This window comes from Wyeomyia smithii, chromosome 3 (assembly GCF_029784165.1).
Source record: "Wyeomyia smithii strain HCP4-BCI-WySm-NY-G18 chromosome 3, ASM2978416v1, whole genome shotgun sequence".
In the NCBI taxonomy this organism is placed as follows: Eukaryota; Metazoa; Arthropoda; class Insecta; order Diptera; family Culicidae; genus Wyeomyia; species Wyeomyia smithii.
Window position 1 is genome coordinate 118,816,569 of NC_073696.1, and position 16,844 is coordinate 118,833,412.

A 16,844-nucleotide genomic window follows, 5' to 3' on the forward strand; every position below is an offset into this window, starting at 1 on the left:
TCGACATTCGAATGTGACTAATCGCGAAGCGATCGGAGATAACGTTGGTGAAGATCGTGGAGGACTTCAGAGCTCTGAAAAACCTCAAGAACGACACCGTGCTGGTAGAAACCGTCTGAGCTGTGAGGCACATCACCAAAAAACCTATTACATCTTTCATCGGTTGCTGCGGAGAGTGGAAGCAGAGCAGATCAACTGTGTTCTCCGTGATTATCGTATAGAGAAATGCACTTTTCGAAATATTGTTGCAGGATCATCAATGTCGAGAGTGCGGAAAGAATATGCACAAAGAGGGTTACTGCATCTGCTTCACCGGAAAATCATCATCCAGTAGCACGAAGAGTAATACATGGAGCCAGAAATCATCCAAAGTGGTCTCCGTAAACACAGTCAACCGTGGAAGGAAATTTGCGGATAAACCATGTTCCGGTCCGCCTGCAAGTTGATTCAGCATCGGACATCAGCATAATCACCACCGAAATGTGGAAGAAGTCAGGAGAACTAGAAACAGTTCTGCCTTCATGCCACACGGTGACAGCATCCAGAGAACCACTCAACATCGCATCCGAGTTTTAGTGTGACGTATCAATAAACGGTGTCTCTAAATGAGGTTTGTGTCATATCATGGTTCCGAGAATTCTCTGTCAGTTCTAGGTGCCGATTGGATGGACATATTCGGCCTGCGGGACGATCCAATAAACTCGTTATGCATCCAAATCACTCACAAGTAACCGCAGGGGCGATACAATCGATGTTTACTGATGTCTTCACCATCCTTGGCCGATATTCCGAAACGTTCCGAGTCCTACAACATGAAGGGAGCCGTCGCAGAGGAACTCCAACGTCTGCGTCAACGTGGAGTGCTCAAACAGGTCGATCACTCCGACTGGGTGGCGTCAATAGTGGTCGTCCGGAGGCCAAACGGGCGGATCCGCATCTTGGCGGATTTCTCTACATATTTGAACGACGTACTCTGGCCGAACCATTATCCGCCGCCTGAAGATATTTTCGCAAAGATGTTAGGGTGTCTGTGCTTCAGCCATCTGCAATGACATCAGCAACAGGTAGACGCAATGCTGGACTCAAAAGGATCAGTGATTACCTAGACGAATTCTTGGTGGGTGGACAAGAGCAATCGTAGTATGGATTCACCGTACGAATCTAGAAATCCTGGATAGTCAAGGCATCCGACCGGATCCATTGCCACCACCAGCTGATCTGCCATTATTCTGATCGTATTTAGGAGCCGTAAACTACAGGGTGACAAAAAAGTCCGGTCACACAGGAAAATCTCAATATTTCAAAGAATAAGAAGAAAATCTGAATCTGGCTTTCATAGCTTTATTCAGTAACTCCTAAAGATACTTCACAGACGATATCTCGGAATTACACCACCTTTCTCTGATCGAACCAGCTTCAGACGTCTCGGAAAGTCGTCGCAAGCGGCGCGCACGTGCTTCATCGGCTTCTCGTCCCAGATTTTCGTGATAACTCGCTTGAATTGCTCCAAATTTGTTATTTTATAGTCGTTCAGCTTCGACATCATGTATCCCCACACGAAATAATCCAGTGGATTCAGATCCGGAGACGACGGAGGCCATTCATTCTTCGAAATGAAATCGGTCAAGTTTTCCTCGCGCCACGCCTAAACAACCTTTGCGGTGTGGGATGGGGCGCCATCTTGCTGGAAGCAGTAGTAATCGTCTTCAAACAATAGTTCAGCTTGAGGCAGAACATTTTTATTCAAAACCGTGTCCAGGTAGCACGCTGCGTTGATTTTGACCCCTTTATCGATAAAAATAAAAGGCAGTTTACCTCTCTTGCAAATGGCTCCCCAAACCATCACTGACGTCTTATTTTGGAACCGAGAAACGTTCAGCTTGTCCGCAGGAGCTTGCTGGAGGCTCACACTCCAAACTCGATCATTTTGGCGATTGGCTGTTTGCTCCAAAACGAACAGCTTCTCGTCCGAAAAAATAATCTCGTCATCTGCGTGCCAACCGAGCAACTCCCGCAACCGTTGGTACCTCTTGTCCTTTGTAGCTTTGGTAACCCCATGAACCACCTGTTTTTTGTACGGTATAAGTTTTAAATCCTTGCGCAGAAGCAGGCGGATTGATTCTCGGTTCATTTTAAGGTTCCTGGCCAGCTTCCGTGCAGATTGGGCGGGATTCCGGCGAATCCGGTCTCGTATTATCTTTTTCAGCCTTGGAGTTCTCACAGACCCTGGTCGTCAAGATCGTTCCTTGTCCTCGGTGCCTCCGGTCTTTGGGTACCGATATATGGTCCGGTACACGAATTTCCGGTTGATTCCGAGTGGTTTTAGGTGTTTGAATATGTGTCATGGTTTGTACCCTTTCACATATTCAGCGATAACAGCTGCTCTTAACTCTGCCATGGCTCACAACTCAATGTAAACAAACTGCACAGAAACGAAACTCTGCCACTTTGGGCAGCAAAGTTAACCCTTTCATTTGACATATAGATGGCACCAGAGAGATGCAACGTGTAGGCTACAGGCGACCCCAAAAAAGTGTGACCGAACTTTTTTGTCATTGTGTACTATGGCAAGTACGTTCCTGAAAGGCGGAAGCCGCAGTATCCCATGAATCAACTCTTAGAAGCCGGAACCAAGTGGGAATGGAACATGGTGTGTCAAAACTTCTTCAATCACTTTAGGGAACTGCTTATGTTTTCGCTTGACCCACTACTAACCCCTGCTCGACATCGAGGTGTCTGGCAACGGTTCCCCGACGGTACCGTAAAAGCTATCTGTCACTCCTCGAAAAGCCTTACCCCGGCCGAAACTAGTTACAGCCAGATCGAAAAGAAGGGGTTGACCTTATTTTCGGTGTAACTCGCTCTCATCGAATGCTATTCGGAAGACACTTCAGGTTGGAGACAGATAACAAACCGTTGTTGGCCATATCCGGATCTAAAAGAGGAATCAACGCTTATTCCACCAACAGGTTGCAGCATTAGGCTTTTCTCCTATAAGACTTCTCCATTCGACTGATAGTTTTGGCTACGTAGATCTTCTGTCGAGGCTAATTAACATCCAAATTCGGCCTAATGAGCATCGATCGAGCTGAACACTACATTCTAGGATGTCGTCCTTCAATCGCTGGAAGTTTAACCACTCACATGTAAGTCGATTCAGGTAGAAACCAGAGCGTATCCTGGTCTTCAAGAAGGTCTTCTAACACGACAAGCAAGGCTGGCCGACCCAAAAGACCGACGTCATCGACTCATGTCAGCTATTCTACCTTCGCGAAGACGGACTGTCGGTCATTTCCAACTGCTTTGCCTACGGTGAGCGGCTGGTCATTCCGTCGAAGTACCAGAAGAAGGTCAGAAGAAGAAGTTGTTGTGCAAGGACCATTGGTACTACCTCATCCTGGTTGATGGATACTTGAAATGGCCGGAGGTAGTCCGCATTCGTCAAACGACATCGCCTACAGCCATAGAAATTCTAGAAGGCATCTTCCCTGACTACGGACGCCAGATCATCAGTGGGCAGTTCGAAGGGCTCTACACGGAATGTTACATTTGAAGACGCCACATTTTCACCTACAATCCGATGGACTAGCAGAAAGGTTTGTTGACACTTTTAAGCGAACTCTACATGCTCCTGATATGCTACCGCTCTACGTCCTGCTGAAACGCTTCCGAAGAGAAATCGCCTGCCGAAATAATGCTTGGAAAAACTATACGAACTTTGCTCGGTCTGCTCAGATTGTCAACTGCATTTCACAAAGCAGATCACTCCAAGCAAGACGGCCAGTACAACCGCAAGCAGGGAGGTAAAGAAATCGGCTACAACTCTAGAGATCTCTGGCTCTGGGCCAAGGCCTCAAAAAACAACAGCTAAAGAGACGCCGCAAACGCTAGTCCCACTCGACATTCTAGTGGAGTCATGGGACCTGCCAAAACCGCAGCGATACCCCTACAGTAATTTATTTTATAGATTTTATAGATTTTATAGATTTCATAGATTTTTTTTCACAACATTTATTTGACACGGCACAATACAAATTAATGTTTTACGGAGCCAATTTAACACGCTCGATTTCATAGATTTCATTGATTTTATAGATTTTATAGATTTCATAGATTTTATGGATTTTATAGATTTTATAGATTTTATAGATTTTATAGATTTTATAGATTTTATAGATTTTATGGATTTTATAGATTTTATGGATTTTATAGATTCTATAGATTTTATAGATTTTATAGATTTTATAGATTTTATAGATTTTATAGATTTTATAGATTTTATAGATTTTATAGATTTTATAGATTTTATAGATTTTATAGATTTTATAGATTTTATAGATTTTATAGATATTATAGATTTTATAGATTTTATAGATTTTATAGATTTTATAGATTTTATAGATTTTATAGATTTTATAGATTTTATAGATTTTATAGATTTTATAGATTTTATAGATTTTATAGATTTTATAGATTTTATAGACTTTATAGATTTTATAGACTTTATAGATTTTATAGATTGTATAGATTTTATAGATTTTATAGATTTTATAGATTTTATTGATTTTATAGATTTTATAGATTTCATAGATTTTACAGATTTTATAGATTTTATAGATTTTATAGATTTCATAGATTTAATAGATTTTATAGATTTTATAGATTTTATAGATTTTATAGATTTTATAGAATTCATAGATTTAATAGATTCTATAGATTTTATAGATTTCATAGATTTTATAGATTTTATAGATATCATAGATTTTATAGATTTTATAGATTTTATAGATTTTATAGATTTTATAGATTTTATAGATTTTATAGATTTTATAGGTTTTATAGGTTTTATAGATTTTATAGATTCTATAGATTTTATAGATTTTATAGATTTTATAGATTTTATAGATTTTATAGATTTTATAGATTTTATAGATATTATAGATTTTATAGATTTTATAGATTTTATAGATTTAATAGATTTTATAGATTTTATAGATTTTATAGATTTTATATATTTTATAGATTTCATAGATTTTATAGATTTTATAGATATCATAGATTTTATAGATTTTATAGATTTTATAGAATCAATAGATTTTATAGATGCACTAATCCATGTTCGCCAGTTTATGTTAAAAAAATTGTTTAGATTTGGGGAAATATTGCCTGCTCATTTGTAATTTCTTTACTGCCTATAGTTGGTATTTGATTGCCTTTTTCACGTCACCGGCAAATAACATCTATTCAAACGACGAAATTGATCATGCTGACTAAGCAAAGTTGCGTTCTTGGTAAATTTGAGTCAACAACAGACACGCTGGCACTAGCACCGGAGGATGTATATTGAAAAAACAACGACTGAAAAGCGCTATTTTTTATGCTGTTTGAATCACGATTTCCCTGTCCCATTGAAGATGCGGCAATTACTCCCGCACCACTCCGACGACAGCCGGCCTCTGGGAGTTAGCTGGGCGATCGAAGTGTAAACAGAGATTTGTGGCCCAAGGTGGCCCAGATTCGTGCGATGCCATTAGCGAACTAGCGAAGCGTGTGTGTAGGTGTTTTTCTAGATGCAACACTTTACAATAAGGGTTCTACGACTAGTGTACTGTATGCTGCGGTACTGTAACTAACAATTTATAAGATGAATTATCGCACAAAGTTGTGACAAGCAAGAATGTAATCTAACTCAATTTTCCACGAAACAGTGAATGTTGTAGCACACAAAAGATAGTAAACATAAGAAAAACGAAATAACGTAGAATATTAACATTCCGAAATCGGTTTCAAGCTAGATCATAAATCCGCCGCCATCATCGCAACGCACCAAATAATATTATCATCATCAACCTTTTAGCACCTATCCGAGCAGCGAACCGGTCAAAACGTTTTTATTTACACGTTCAATTTGGAAGTTACTGACTGACCACGCGGGACACCAAAGCTAGCAGCCATCAGACAGAAGAGGTCACATTTGTACCAATCGATGCTCGTCATCATGGTACATGCCATGAGAGATGCTCGTCGGTTTATAACCCTTCCATCGAGAGAGATAAAGAGAGAAAAGCGTAAAATCTCCACCATAAAATGCTCTTCAGTTGAGCGATGTCATTAACCGTTTCGTGTATCCGTCTAATCTCACAATGTGTGTTGCAAGGTATCGAACTACATCGCACGTTTATGGCTTCATCATCCAGATAATGAGCAGAACAAAATGATTACTTGACTTACCTGTACGTACTCCGCGCAGATGTCGATACTGCCGACAAAGTCGCACACATGATCCACCGTCCAGGAGCTGATTTCTTCGATACGAGCGTGACATTTTCGCGGAGCAACCAAACCCAACGGAGAATCCGAGGGCTGGCTATTTGTCGAGCTGGGGGCAGGTGATGTTTCCCGATTCCGACTGGGTGTTGGTGACAGTTTTATTCTTTTTGCTGTCGACGGTGCCGAACTAAGGTCCAGCGGGAATGTAGAAAGACCCTCGGTTGGCCTAGTGGGAGACTTCAGAGGTGAGATCGCAGGAACTGGCGCCGCAGGTGGTTGAGCTGGATAGCTGGCAGCCAAATGATTTGGCAATAGACCCGGTAGGTATCTTGGTGGGAAAGGCGATGGGAATTGGCTTGTCATTGAGGAACGTGGCGGTGGCGACGAACCTCGCGAAGCAGCCGACAGCTTTTTCAGCCCACCGTCTTCCGGCTTGAGGAGATTTTGGATGCCCGATTCTTTGGCGGCGCGAGCCTGGCGATGAACAGGAAAAACGTTGTAAAGTAAAGCAATTGCCTAAATTGGTCGCATTTCACTTACCAGTGCGACCAGTGCCTGAGTGCTGCTCATGTCAATCAGCGGAGGAAACACCGCCGACTGAAATGGAAGGCCCGGAAACAGCGAAGACATAATACTTGCATTAGGTACCTGTCATAAGGGGATAAAGATTAATCCAATTAATGTTTACGGTTGTGAATTCTCTAACTTGTAAAAACTCACTTGAGCGGAGGTAATTGGACTGCTTTTCTTATTGCATACTAGGGAATTTTCTATGAACGATTTTGGTTGATTTATTCGCATTTTTGGCTCTAGAAAGGGATTTTTTACACTCGATTGGCTGCAATTATGAGAGAATTAATTAGATTGACTCCGTCGGACCAACGTTTCACCGTTAACTTACTCGCCGCTGCCACTGCCGCTAATGTTGTTATTATTGTTATTGTACTTGGCGGCCAGACTGCGCATGAAATCGGAATAGTTGCGGGCCTGAAATTCAGGTCGGCCACCGCCCGCAACGGACATCGCCGAGTTGGGGGACGGTAGCAATCCACTGGTCGGAATACTGCTAGGAAAGGCAACATCGGTGCCGTGCATTGTCTGCGGCGGGGTACCGGAAAACGACGAAGGTGTCACACTTCGCGATCTGTGAATTGAGTATAGGCGACAATCGGTTAAACTGTGTTGGTACTGGAACTAACTAATTGTTAAATAACATGATAAAAATCAACTTTTGAATGTATGGATATCAACAAAAGAGATTGTTATTACAGTCTTTCATTTCTTCAATTATGAAATTTCGAATGCTTAAAGAAAAGCATAATATATTAAAAATACAAAGATTCTTTCGAACTTTTTGAAGTTAGAGTCAAAAAACATACAAAAAAAACATCAAACTACGATATTTGCCTTTGCATGTGAGAGTATAATATCGTACAAAAGTTTAAAAATAAAATAAAAATAATATCAAACAAAAGTTAGTTTTACATTGTTAAACATAAACAAAATTTTGTATCATGAAAAGAAAAAAAAATGTATAACCGGTTTGAATCGAAACTTTTACATTTCTGTAGAATTCTATGACAGTCAGGTTTTTAGAGCTTCAGAAAAGAATAATGTTGATTTATAACTAAAAACTATTTAGGCTAAATACTTATGAAAATAATATATCAATAAGATTACAACGATAATGATCTGCTGCTAATTTCCATACTCAAAAGACGTACATATATAAATTTCTGTAATATTATTTATTTATTAGACTTTGAAGCAATACTTGAATTTTTTTTTTTATTCTCGCTTTTTTTCCGTCGGTCTATTTCCGCCACTGTTGTGGCCAATTACTGACGCCCAGGGAGGCGACTCCACACCCAGGTCCCTAACTCACGACCCGTTTTATTAACGGACCGGCGCCAACGGCTTTACTTCCTCATGCGATGGAAGGCGTGATCCCAGAGATTTTTCGCCTCAGAAAATCTCCCGGTGTCGCCTAGGATTGAATCTAGACCAGTTGGGTTGGTTGTGAGTGGATCACGCCACCTCACAACCATCGACACCTATGTCGGCGGTGGGATTTGAACCCAGGCGTCGAGCGTGGTTGGCGGAGACGCTACCAACCACACTAGGCCCCCGCTACTTGAAATATTTTAATGCTGTTGAAATAAAATTTATGAAGCGAAATTAATCAATGTTTTCCAATATATTGTCTCAAAATAATGTATAAGGCTTATTGATACCATGAGGTTGTGCCAGTGCAGTGGGGGTGAGATTGTGCCATACAAACCCATTGTCAGTCATCTTATGGCGATCACAAGATCAAACTTTCTTGAAATTCGTCGCATTATGACAAGTAATCACGCATACTTTGGTCTCTGGAGGATGGTCCGAGGTAAAATTCGACACCGCACAAAGTAGACCATCTGAAGTGCTCTGATCAGACTGGTAGTCCTCTACGACCATGAGCCATGGACTATACTTGTGGGTAACCGGTCTTCGGGCGGAAGGTGCTGCGTACCATCTTCGGTGAACTGCAGATGGAGAACGAAACGTGGAGAAGACGAATGAACAACGAACTGCAGGAGCTGCTTGGGAAGCCATCTGGGCTGGGTATGTCGTGAGAATGGTAAAGATGGTTCTTGAAACCAACCCGCCAGTGACGAGACTGAGAGCTGCGCAACGGGCAAGGTGGATCGATCAGGCGGTAGACGACCTACGGACCCTACGGAGACTACAGAGCTGGCGAATTGCAGGCATGGACTGAGTGGAATGAAGACGACTCTTACGTACAGCAAAGACCACATCACGGCTTGGGACCACGGTTGGTACGTATTTGACACGTGTTACAGTTAGGCTTCTGAAAATTGCTATAAGACAGTGACACCAAGTTTTGAACTGTTTCGGCTCTCATTGTATTGCACAGCTCCTTTTGTTATTTTTTATCTCATTCTGTTATTTTTCATCTCCTTATGTCTGTTGGTTCTTCTAAGCTGTCGCTGTCATACAGCGCGAAATCCTTCGGCACAAATCCGAGCGGGCTGTCAGGTCAGGTGATTCACGAGAGTAATGCCGATACTATAATGCAAGCGAGATAGTGCGTAACACATTTTTCCTTGGGTGAGGAATAATATCAAAAATAGGAATATATATAAAACAGTTTGCTTCGTGTTGGCCTAAGAAAAGGGAGAAACGAAGGAGTGCGAGTCCAATATCATCGATGACAGCCGCAACCGATCAGCAGGCTATCAACAGCGCCGGTCACATCTATACTGCCTATAATCGCATACCAGTCCCATACGGATTTTCATTGTTTTTGAGTTAAATATCAGATTCTATCTATTTCTTGCTCTACTATCGATTAAGGAAATAAAAAAGTATGTTTTGTTTGAAAAAGTCAGAAAAAATGAGAAGTCAAATTGTACCATCTTAAAAAAAATCGCATATCAGTCACACCACCCATTCGTTGTTTTGCTTTCGTCTCGATTAGACGCAAATTGTTTATCTCCGTATGAGTTCGCAAAATAACAATACACGAGTTATCGTACGGGTGTTTTTTGTCGATTAGTTCTTGTGCTGCGCGATAACAATAGCCTGCTGTATATCGGCAGAAACATCTGCACACTGGTAGGGGCAGGCTACCCAGCCAGTGATTCGATACGCAGCTGATATATCAGCAAGAATAATTCTCCCGCACCGCTGTTACCCCGCTAGCAGCACGGACCACCATACGATCGAGCGAGTGGAAGTCAACTACAAGTGGCATCTACAAGGTCGCGTGTAAGATACGGCCACTGTGTCACAACACGAAGCTGGATCGTCATTGTTTGTTCTGCGGAGACACTCTTCCAGATTGATCCTACTAGCAGCCGTGAGGTCGTGACTTAGGCGTTCGGTGAAGAATTTTTAGAATTTTTACTATTATTATCAATATTATTACTATGTTATAATATTATTATTAATATTATTATTGATATTATTATTATTGTTGTTATTATTATTATTACTATAAATATTATTATTATTATTATTATTACTATTGTTATAAGTATTAGTATTACTGTCTTTTTTTTATTTGATCCATTGTAGATTGAAAAATTGTTTTTATAATTTAATATCAACTACTTGATCCCCCCTCCCCTCCCATATTCGAATATTTATCGTTTGTGTGCGGTAGAGCGTAACGCTCCCGCAAAATGGACGACATGCAGGTGCAACTTTTCCTGGATGTGGAAACAAACGGGGAAGAAATTGAAATTTCTCCCATCAGCTCACCCCTACCTTCCCCTGTGCCCTCCCCTTTGCCAAGTCATGTACCAAGAGTACCGGAAGTACGGGTAAATGCTTACCCAGATGCCGCTGGCGGTCCCTACGTTGTTTTTTTTCGGCCCATAAAGAAGCCATTGAATATTATTCAAATTAGCAAAGACCTGGCAAAACATTTTTCGGCCGTAACCGAGATTACGAAGGTGAGGCCGAACAAACTGCGAGTTGTCGTGAGTAGCTTGAAGCAAGCAAACGAAATTGCTGGCTACGAGCTCTTCACGAGAGAGTAACGCGTGTACATCCCTGCCAAGGATGTAGAAATCGACGGTGTGGTTACCGAGGGGAATCTCAATGTCGATGACATTTTGCGTCATGGAGTTGGCTGTTTTAAAAACCCCATGATGCAAAGTGTAAAGATACTGAATTGCAAGCAATTGCATTCAGTATCCATCGAAGAAGGGAAGAAGAAATTCCTCCTTTCGGATTCCTTCCAAGTAACATTCGCCGGATCCGCGCTGCCGAACTACGTCCGCTTGGACAGGGTTCGTCTACCTATACGCCTGTTCGTACCGCGGGTCATGCATTGCCAAAACTATAAGCAGTTAGGTCACACAGCCACCTACTGCTGCAACAAGGCACGCTGTAGCAAGTGCGGAGGCAATCATGCTGAGAACGCTTGCAGTGGGGATACTGAAAAGTGTCGTTATTGCGAGGGAACTCGGCATGAGCTTCCGGCATGTCCCGCGTACAAACAGCGCGAGGAAAAAATTGAGCGTTCCCTTAAGGAACGATCAAAGCGCTCTTTTGCAGAAATGCTTAAGAGGGCTGAGCCACCCTCGACAGGAAACATCTTTTCCTTCCTGCCAACTGATGAGGGTACATCTGACGATCCCGTCGAAGGGTGTTCCTATGCCTTGCCAGAGGGATCTAGGAAGAGGAGAATGCTCAACTCTCCTAATCTTTCTCGCAAAGGTCGTAAGATAACCCCTAGCAGAATGACCAATAAGACAACACAAAAAGGAAGTGGTGAAGAAAAACCGAAGCAAGTACCCCCCGGTTTTAATTTCAAATCAAACCAGGAGTACCCACCGCTTCCTGGGGCACCAAAAACCCCTCGTGCACCCATTCCTCGATCAGAAGACATAAAAGAAACAGGGTTCATAAAATTCTCTGATATTGTGGACTGGATATTTAAAACATTCAACATACCAGATCCCCTTCAAAACATTCTTCTTGCCCTTCTCCCTACAGTGAAAACCTTTTTGAAGCAACTCACAGCAACTTGGCCCCTCATTTCAGCTATCGTATCTTACGATGACTAATACGTCGAAAGAGGTTGGGAATTTTGTCACTGTGTTACAGTGGAACTGCAGAAGTAACATCCCCAAATTTGATTTATTTTCACATTTGATAAACACATACAATTGTGATGCGTTCGCGCTCTGTGAAACTTTTCTCAATTCAAATGACCAACTCGATTTCCACGATTTTAACATCATTCGACGAGATCGCGACTCACACGGTGGAGGGGTACTTTTAGGGATCAAAGAGTGCTATTCTTTTTTCAGAATCGACCTCCCCTCGATCTCGAATATTGAAGTTGTTGCCATTCAAACGAATATGAATGGAAAAGACCTTTGCCTTGTTTCGTTATATATTCCCCCATCCGCGCGGATTGAACAGAAGCAACTCCTTGATATAGCAGAATTGCTTCCCGCACCTTTTTTGATTTTGGGAGATTTTAACTCTCACTGTTCGCTATGGGGGTCGCTGTACGACGGTGACCGATCTTCTTCAATTTGTAACTTGATCGACGACTTCAACGGGAAGCGACACGTGTACCTAATCCCCCAGCACGTGAAAGCGTGCTTGACCTATCCCTCTGCTCGACATCACTAGCGTTAGATTGCCAGTGGAAAGTAATCAACGATCCCCACGGTAGCGATCATCTTCCAATCGTTATATCAATTGCTAATGGTTCAACTCCCCCGAACCCAATCAATATTTCCTACGACCTTACACGTAATATTGATTGGAAGCGTTATGAGTCTTTTATAGCGGAATCTATCAAGACTCACGAGGAACTTCCTCCGGAGGAAGAATACGCGTTCTTAGCTGGCTTGATAATCGACGCCGCGACTCAAGCTCAGACGAAACCGATACCCGGGGTAACGATTAGACAGCGCCCTCCCAACAAATGGTGGGACAAAGAGTGCTCTGAGCTGTACGCGCGAAGGTCCGCGGCGTATAAGGACTACCGGGAGCACGGCACTGTCAACCTGCTTCGAAAGTACGAGGCACTGGGCAGGCAGACGAAAAGCTTAGTAAAGGCGAAAAAACGCGGGTACTGGCGGCGGTTCGTAAACGCATTGTCGAGGAAAACAGCGATGAGCACTCTTTGGGATACCGCCAGGCGCATGCGGAACCGTGACGTTTCAAATGAAAGTGAGGAGTATTCAGATCGCTGGATACTCGATTTTGCCAAAAAGGTCTGTCCGGACTCTGTACCGGAACAGAAAACCTTTCGCGACGCGTTTTTAGTAACTACGGAAGAGCCTCCTTTTTCGATGTTGGAATTTTCAATGGCTCTCCTGTCGTGCAACAATAAGGCTCCAGGGTTAGATAGAATAAAATTCAACCTGTTGAAGAATCTACCCGACTCTGCAAAAAGACGCTGGTTGAATTTGTTCAACAAGTTTCTTGAGCTAAATATTGTTCCGCATGACTGGAGGGAGGTAAAAGTCATTGCTATTAGGAAACCCGGGAAACCTGCCTCTGATCACAATTCGTATAGGCCGATTGCGATGCTCTCTTGCCTCCGGAAATTAATGGAAAAAATGATCCTCTTACGGTTAGACAAGCGGGTCGAAACAAACGGTTTACTTTCAGATACTCAATTTGGCTTTCGCCGGGGCAAAGGGACGAACGATTGCCTAGCGTTGCTTTCTACTGAAATTCAACACGCATTTGCTCGAAAAGAGCAAATGGCTTCTGCGTTCTTGGATATTAAGGGGGCTTTTGACTCTGTCTCTGTAGAAGTTTTAAGCGCGAAACTTCATTTGCAGGGACTTTCACAAAATTTGAATAGCTTTTTGCTCAATTTGTTGTCAGAAAAGCATATGTATTTCTCACATGGCGATTCGACAACTTCCCGAATTAGTTACATGGGCCTTCCCCAGGGCTCATGTTTAAGTCCTCTTTATATAATTTTTACGTCAATGACATCGATGAATGTCTTGCAAATTCATGCACGCTATGGCAGCTTGCAGACGATAGCGTTGTATCCATTACTGGTAGCGAGACTAGCGATCTGCAAGGACCATTGCAAGGTACCTTAGACAACTTGTCTGAATGGGCTCTTAAGCTGGGTATCGAATTCTCTCCGGAGAAAACTGAGTAGGTAGTTTTTTCTAGGAAGCATAACCCAGCTCAGCTGCAGCTCCTACTAACGGGTAAAACGATCTCTCAGGTTTTAGTCGCTAAATATCTCGGGGTCTGGTTCGACTCTAAATGCACCTGGGCTTGTCATATTAGGTATCTGACACAAAAATGCCAACAGAGGATTAATTTTCTTCGTACGATTACCGGAACCTGGTGGGGAGCCCACCCAGGAGACCTTCTAAGGCTTTACCAAACAACGATATTGTCAGTTCTTGAGTACGGCTGTTTCTGCTTTCGCTCCGCCGCGAACACGCACATTATAAAATTAAAGAGAATACAATATCGTTGTTTGCGTATTGCCTTGTGTTGCATGCAGTCGACCCATACGATGAGTCTTGAAGTGTTAGCGGGTATTCTTCCGTTGAAACATCGTTTTTGGAATCTCTCTTACCGGTTGCTAATTCGATGCACAGTTATGAACCCATTAGTAATTGAAAATTTCGAGAGGTTGGTCGACCTTCAATCTCAATCCAGATTTATGCCTTTATATTTTGACTTTATGGCTCAAGATATTAATCCTTCTTCATACGATTCCTCCAATGTCGCACTTTTAGATACTTCTAATAATGCTATATTCTTCGACACCACCATGAAACAAGACATTTCTGGTATCCCGGATCAATTGCGACCCCAAGAGATCCCTAAGATTTTTTCCAATAAGTTTAAACATGTTAGTTATGATAAAAGGTTTTACACTGACGGATCTAATCTAGATGAGTCCACTGGCTTCGGTGTTTTCCACGAAAATTTTACCGCCTCCTACAAACTCGATGCTTCTGCTTCCGTGTACGTCGCAGAACTTGCTGCTATTCAGTACTCTCTTGGAATCATCGAAACCCTACCCATAGACCACTACTTCATCTTCACAGATAGTCTCATTGCCATTGAGGCTCTGCGATCGATGAAGCCTGTGAAGCACACCCCGTATTTCCTAGGGAAAATACGACGGTTTTTAAGTGCTTTAACAGATAAAAATTACCGGGTTACCTTAGCGTGGGTCCCTTCTCATCGCTCGATTCCGGGTAATGAAAAGGCTGACTCTTTAGCTAAGGTGGGTGCTATTGATGGCGATATTTATGAAAGACCAATTGCTTATGATGAATTTTATAGCATTTTGCGTCAGAGAACACTCAACAGTTGGCAATCATCATGGAACTCAGATGAACTGGGACTGTGGCTACATTCCATTTTTCCTAAGGTATCGACGAAAGCATGGTTCAAGGGGTTGGATGTCGGTCGGGACTTCATTCGCGTGATGTCCAGACTTATGTCCAATCACTACACGTTAAACACGCATCTCTTTCGTATAAAGCTTGTAGACAGTAATCACTGCGTTTGTGGCGATGGCTACCATGACATCGAGCATGTTGTTTGGTCGTGTACCGAATACTGTGGTGTTAGGTCCGAGCTTAAAGATTCCCTTCGGGCCCGAGGAAAACAACCGAACGTACCCGTTAGAGACATTCTGGGAAGCGGTGATCTCCAGTACATGACACAGCTATACTGCTTTCTGAAAAACGCTGACATTAAAATTTAAAATTTTCTTTGTCTATTTGTCAGACTAAGGATACAAATATGCTATGCTGAAGACACGGAAACGAAGAGCCCGCATCTATGCTTACACAAATATTTTGAACCCACAACAAACAAGAATACAATTGCTCTACCAGTTGAAAAACAAAGTTCCAAAATAGTTTTAAGTCAAAATTGTATCTCCCCTCCTCTCACCCTAAATCCCCACTAGCTCGTAGTCGGTCGCGAGAATGAAAAAAAGGCCTCCCTCTTTTCCTTGCTAACGTAGAATTAATACGAATTGTACTTGGCTCAGTAAAACAGAAAATGTATCGTGCCGTGTCAAATAAACTAACTTTAAACCAAATCAGTCCCACCAAATGTTTTTCCTGAGTATGGCCATATTTTTTGTGTAATCAATACTTTGTGCTATTTTTCAGGGTTTTTGCTTTTAAAAAATCTTCAAATAATTAATAAATCCAAGGTTATTTCAAAAAATTCCACACTCAAGTAAATTTTAAACAGGCACTGAAACTACAGCTTTTTTTGAAAGTTCGTCCCCGAAAGGTTATTGATTTTGTCAATCAGAGGGATAATAGCCTTGAGCAAAGCTGCTTTATGTAACGGGTAATTTCCTGTGGAGGTTCTGCTCACTTCTAATGATCATTCAAGTTGAAACTTTCAGAACTCAGAAGAAATCGTTTTTAGTTGCTTAGCTAAAAACAGTTTGTACCTCTTTTCATCTCAGTCGTCTTCCGTCAAGTCACTGTTCCGTCACTGTTGTAATGAAATCGGAAACTTCCCTTTCTCAATACCACTTTTCCAATATGCTAAATGCACGGCCTAATGCGGAATAATTTTATTCAGCACGTATTGTGAAACACTGAAGACGTAAGATAGGAATTTATTCAGTAGCATATCCAAAACTTCAACCTTATATTTTGCTTTTCAACGTAGACCTTAAAGTCGGGGTAAGTAATGGGTGGACGTCTCTGCCATTCTCCATGCAGCATATTCAGAAGCTGTCTGCGGCCATAAACGTCTGCCCATATTCAAAAAAACTTGAGAAAAATATGACTACTCCTACACCGAGCGGTTGAAAGTGAGACTGGTATGGGATTATTTTGCTACTCGATGGCCTAAATAATCGCATACCAGTCTCTTCCTTATTTTTCATTATAATTTTCGCGATAAAGGCAGTTTTTTTAATAAAGAAGTTATGATTGAGGTCTATTCCATTACATTATAACGAAAAAATTAGAATAACCCACCTCAAACAGGTGAAATACGCAAAACAAGAAAAATATCTTTAAGCGCTGTTTTCTCAATTCGATGATTTTCCAGATAGGACTGATATGCGATTA

At 41.9% G+C, this 16,844-nt stretch overlaps 1 protein-coding gene across 2 annotated transcripts in view; it reads right to left on the bottom strand.

Annotated features, from left to right (window-relative positions):
• LOC129730962 (putative uncharacterized protein DDB_G0277255) overlaps positions 1 to 16,844 on the bottom strand; it is a 219,120-nt gene that overhangs the window by 62,698 nt on the left and 139,578 nt on the right. For both annotated transcript variants that reach the window (XM_055690634.1, XM_055690635.1), the window contains exons 4-7: positions 7,172 to 7,414; positions 6,991 to 7,108; positions 6,811 to 6,918; positions 6,232 to 6,744 (exon numbers count right to left, since the gene is read on the bottom strand). In XM_055690634.1, the coding sequence (XP_055546609.1) occupies positions 6,232 to 6,744; positions 6,811 to 6,918; positions 6,991 to 7,108; positions 7,172 to 7,414 (982 nt within the window). The remainder of the gene's footprint in view (positions 1 to 6,231; positions 6,745 to 6,810; positions 6,919 to 6,990; positions 7,109 to 7,171; positions 7,415 to 16,844) is intronic.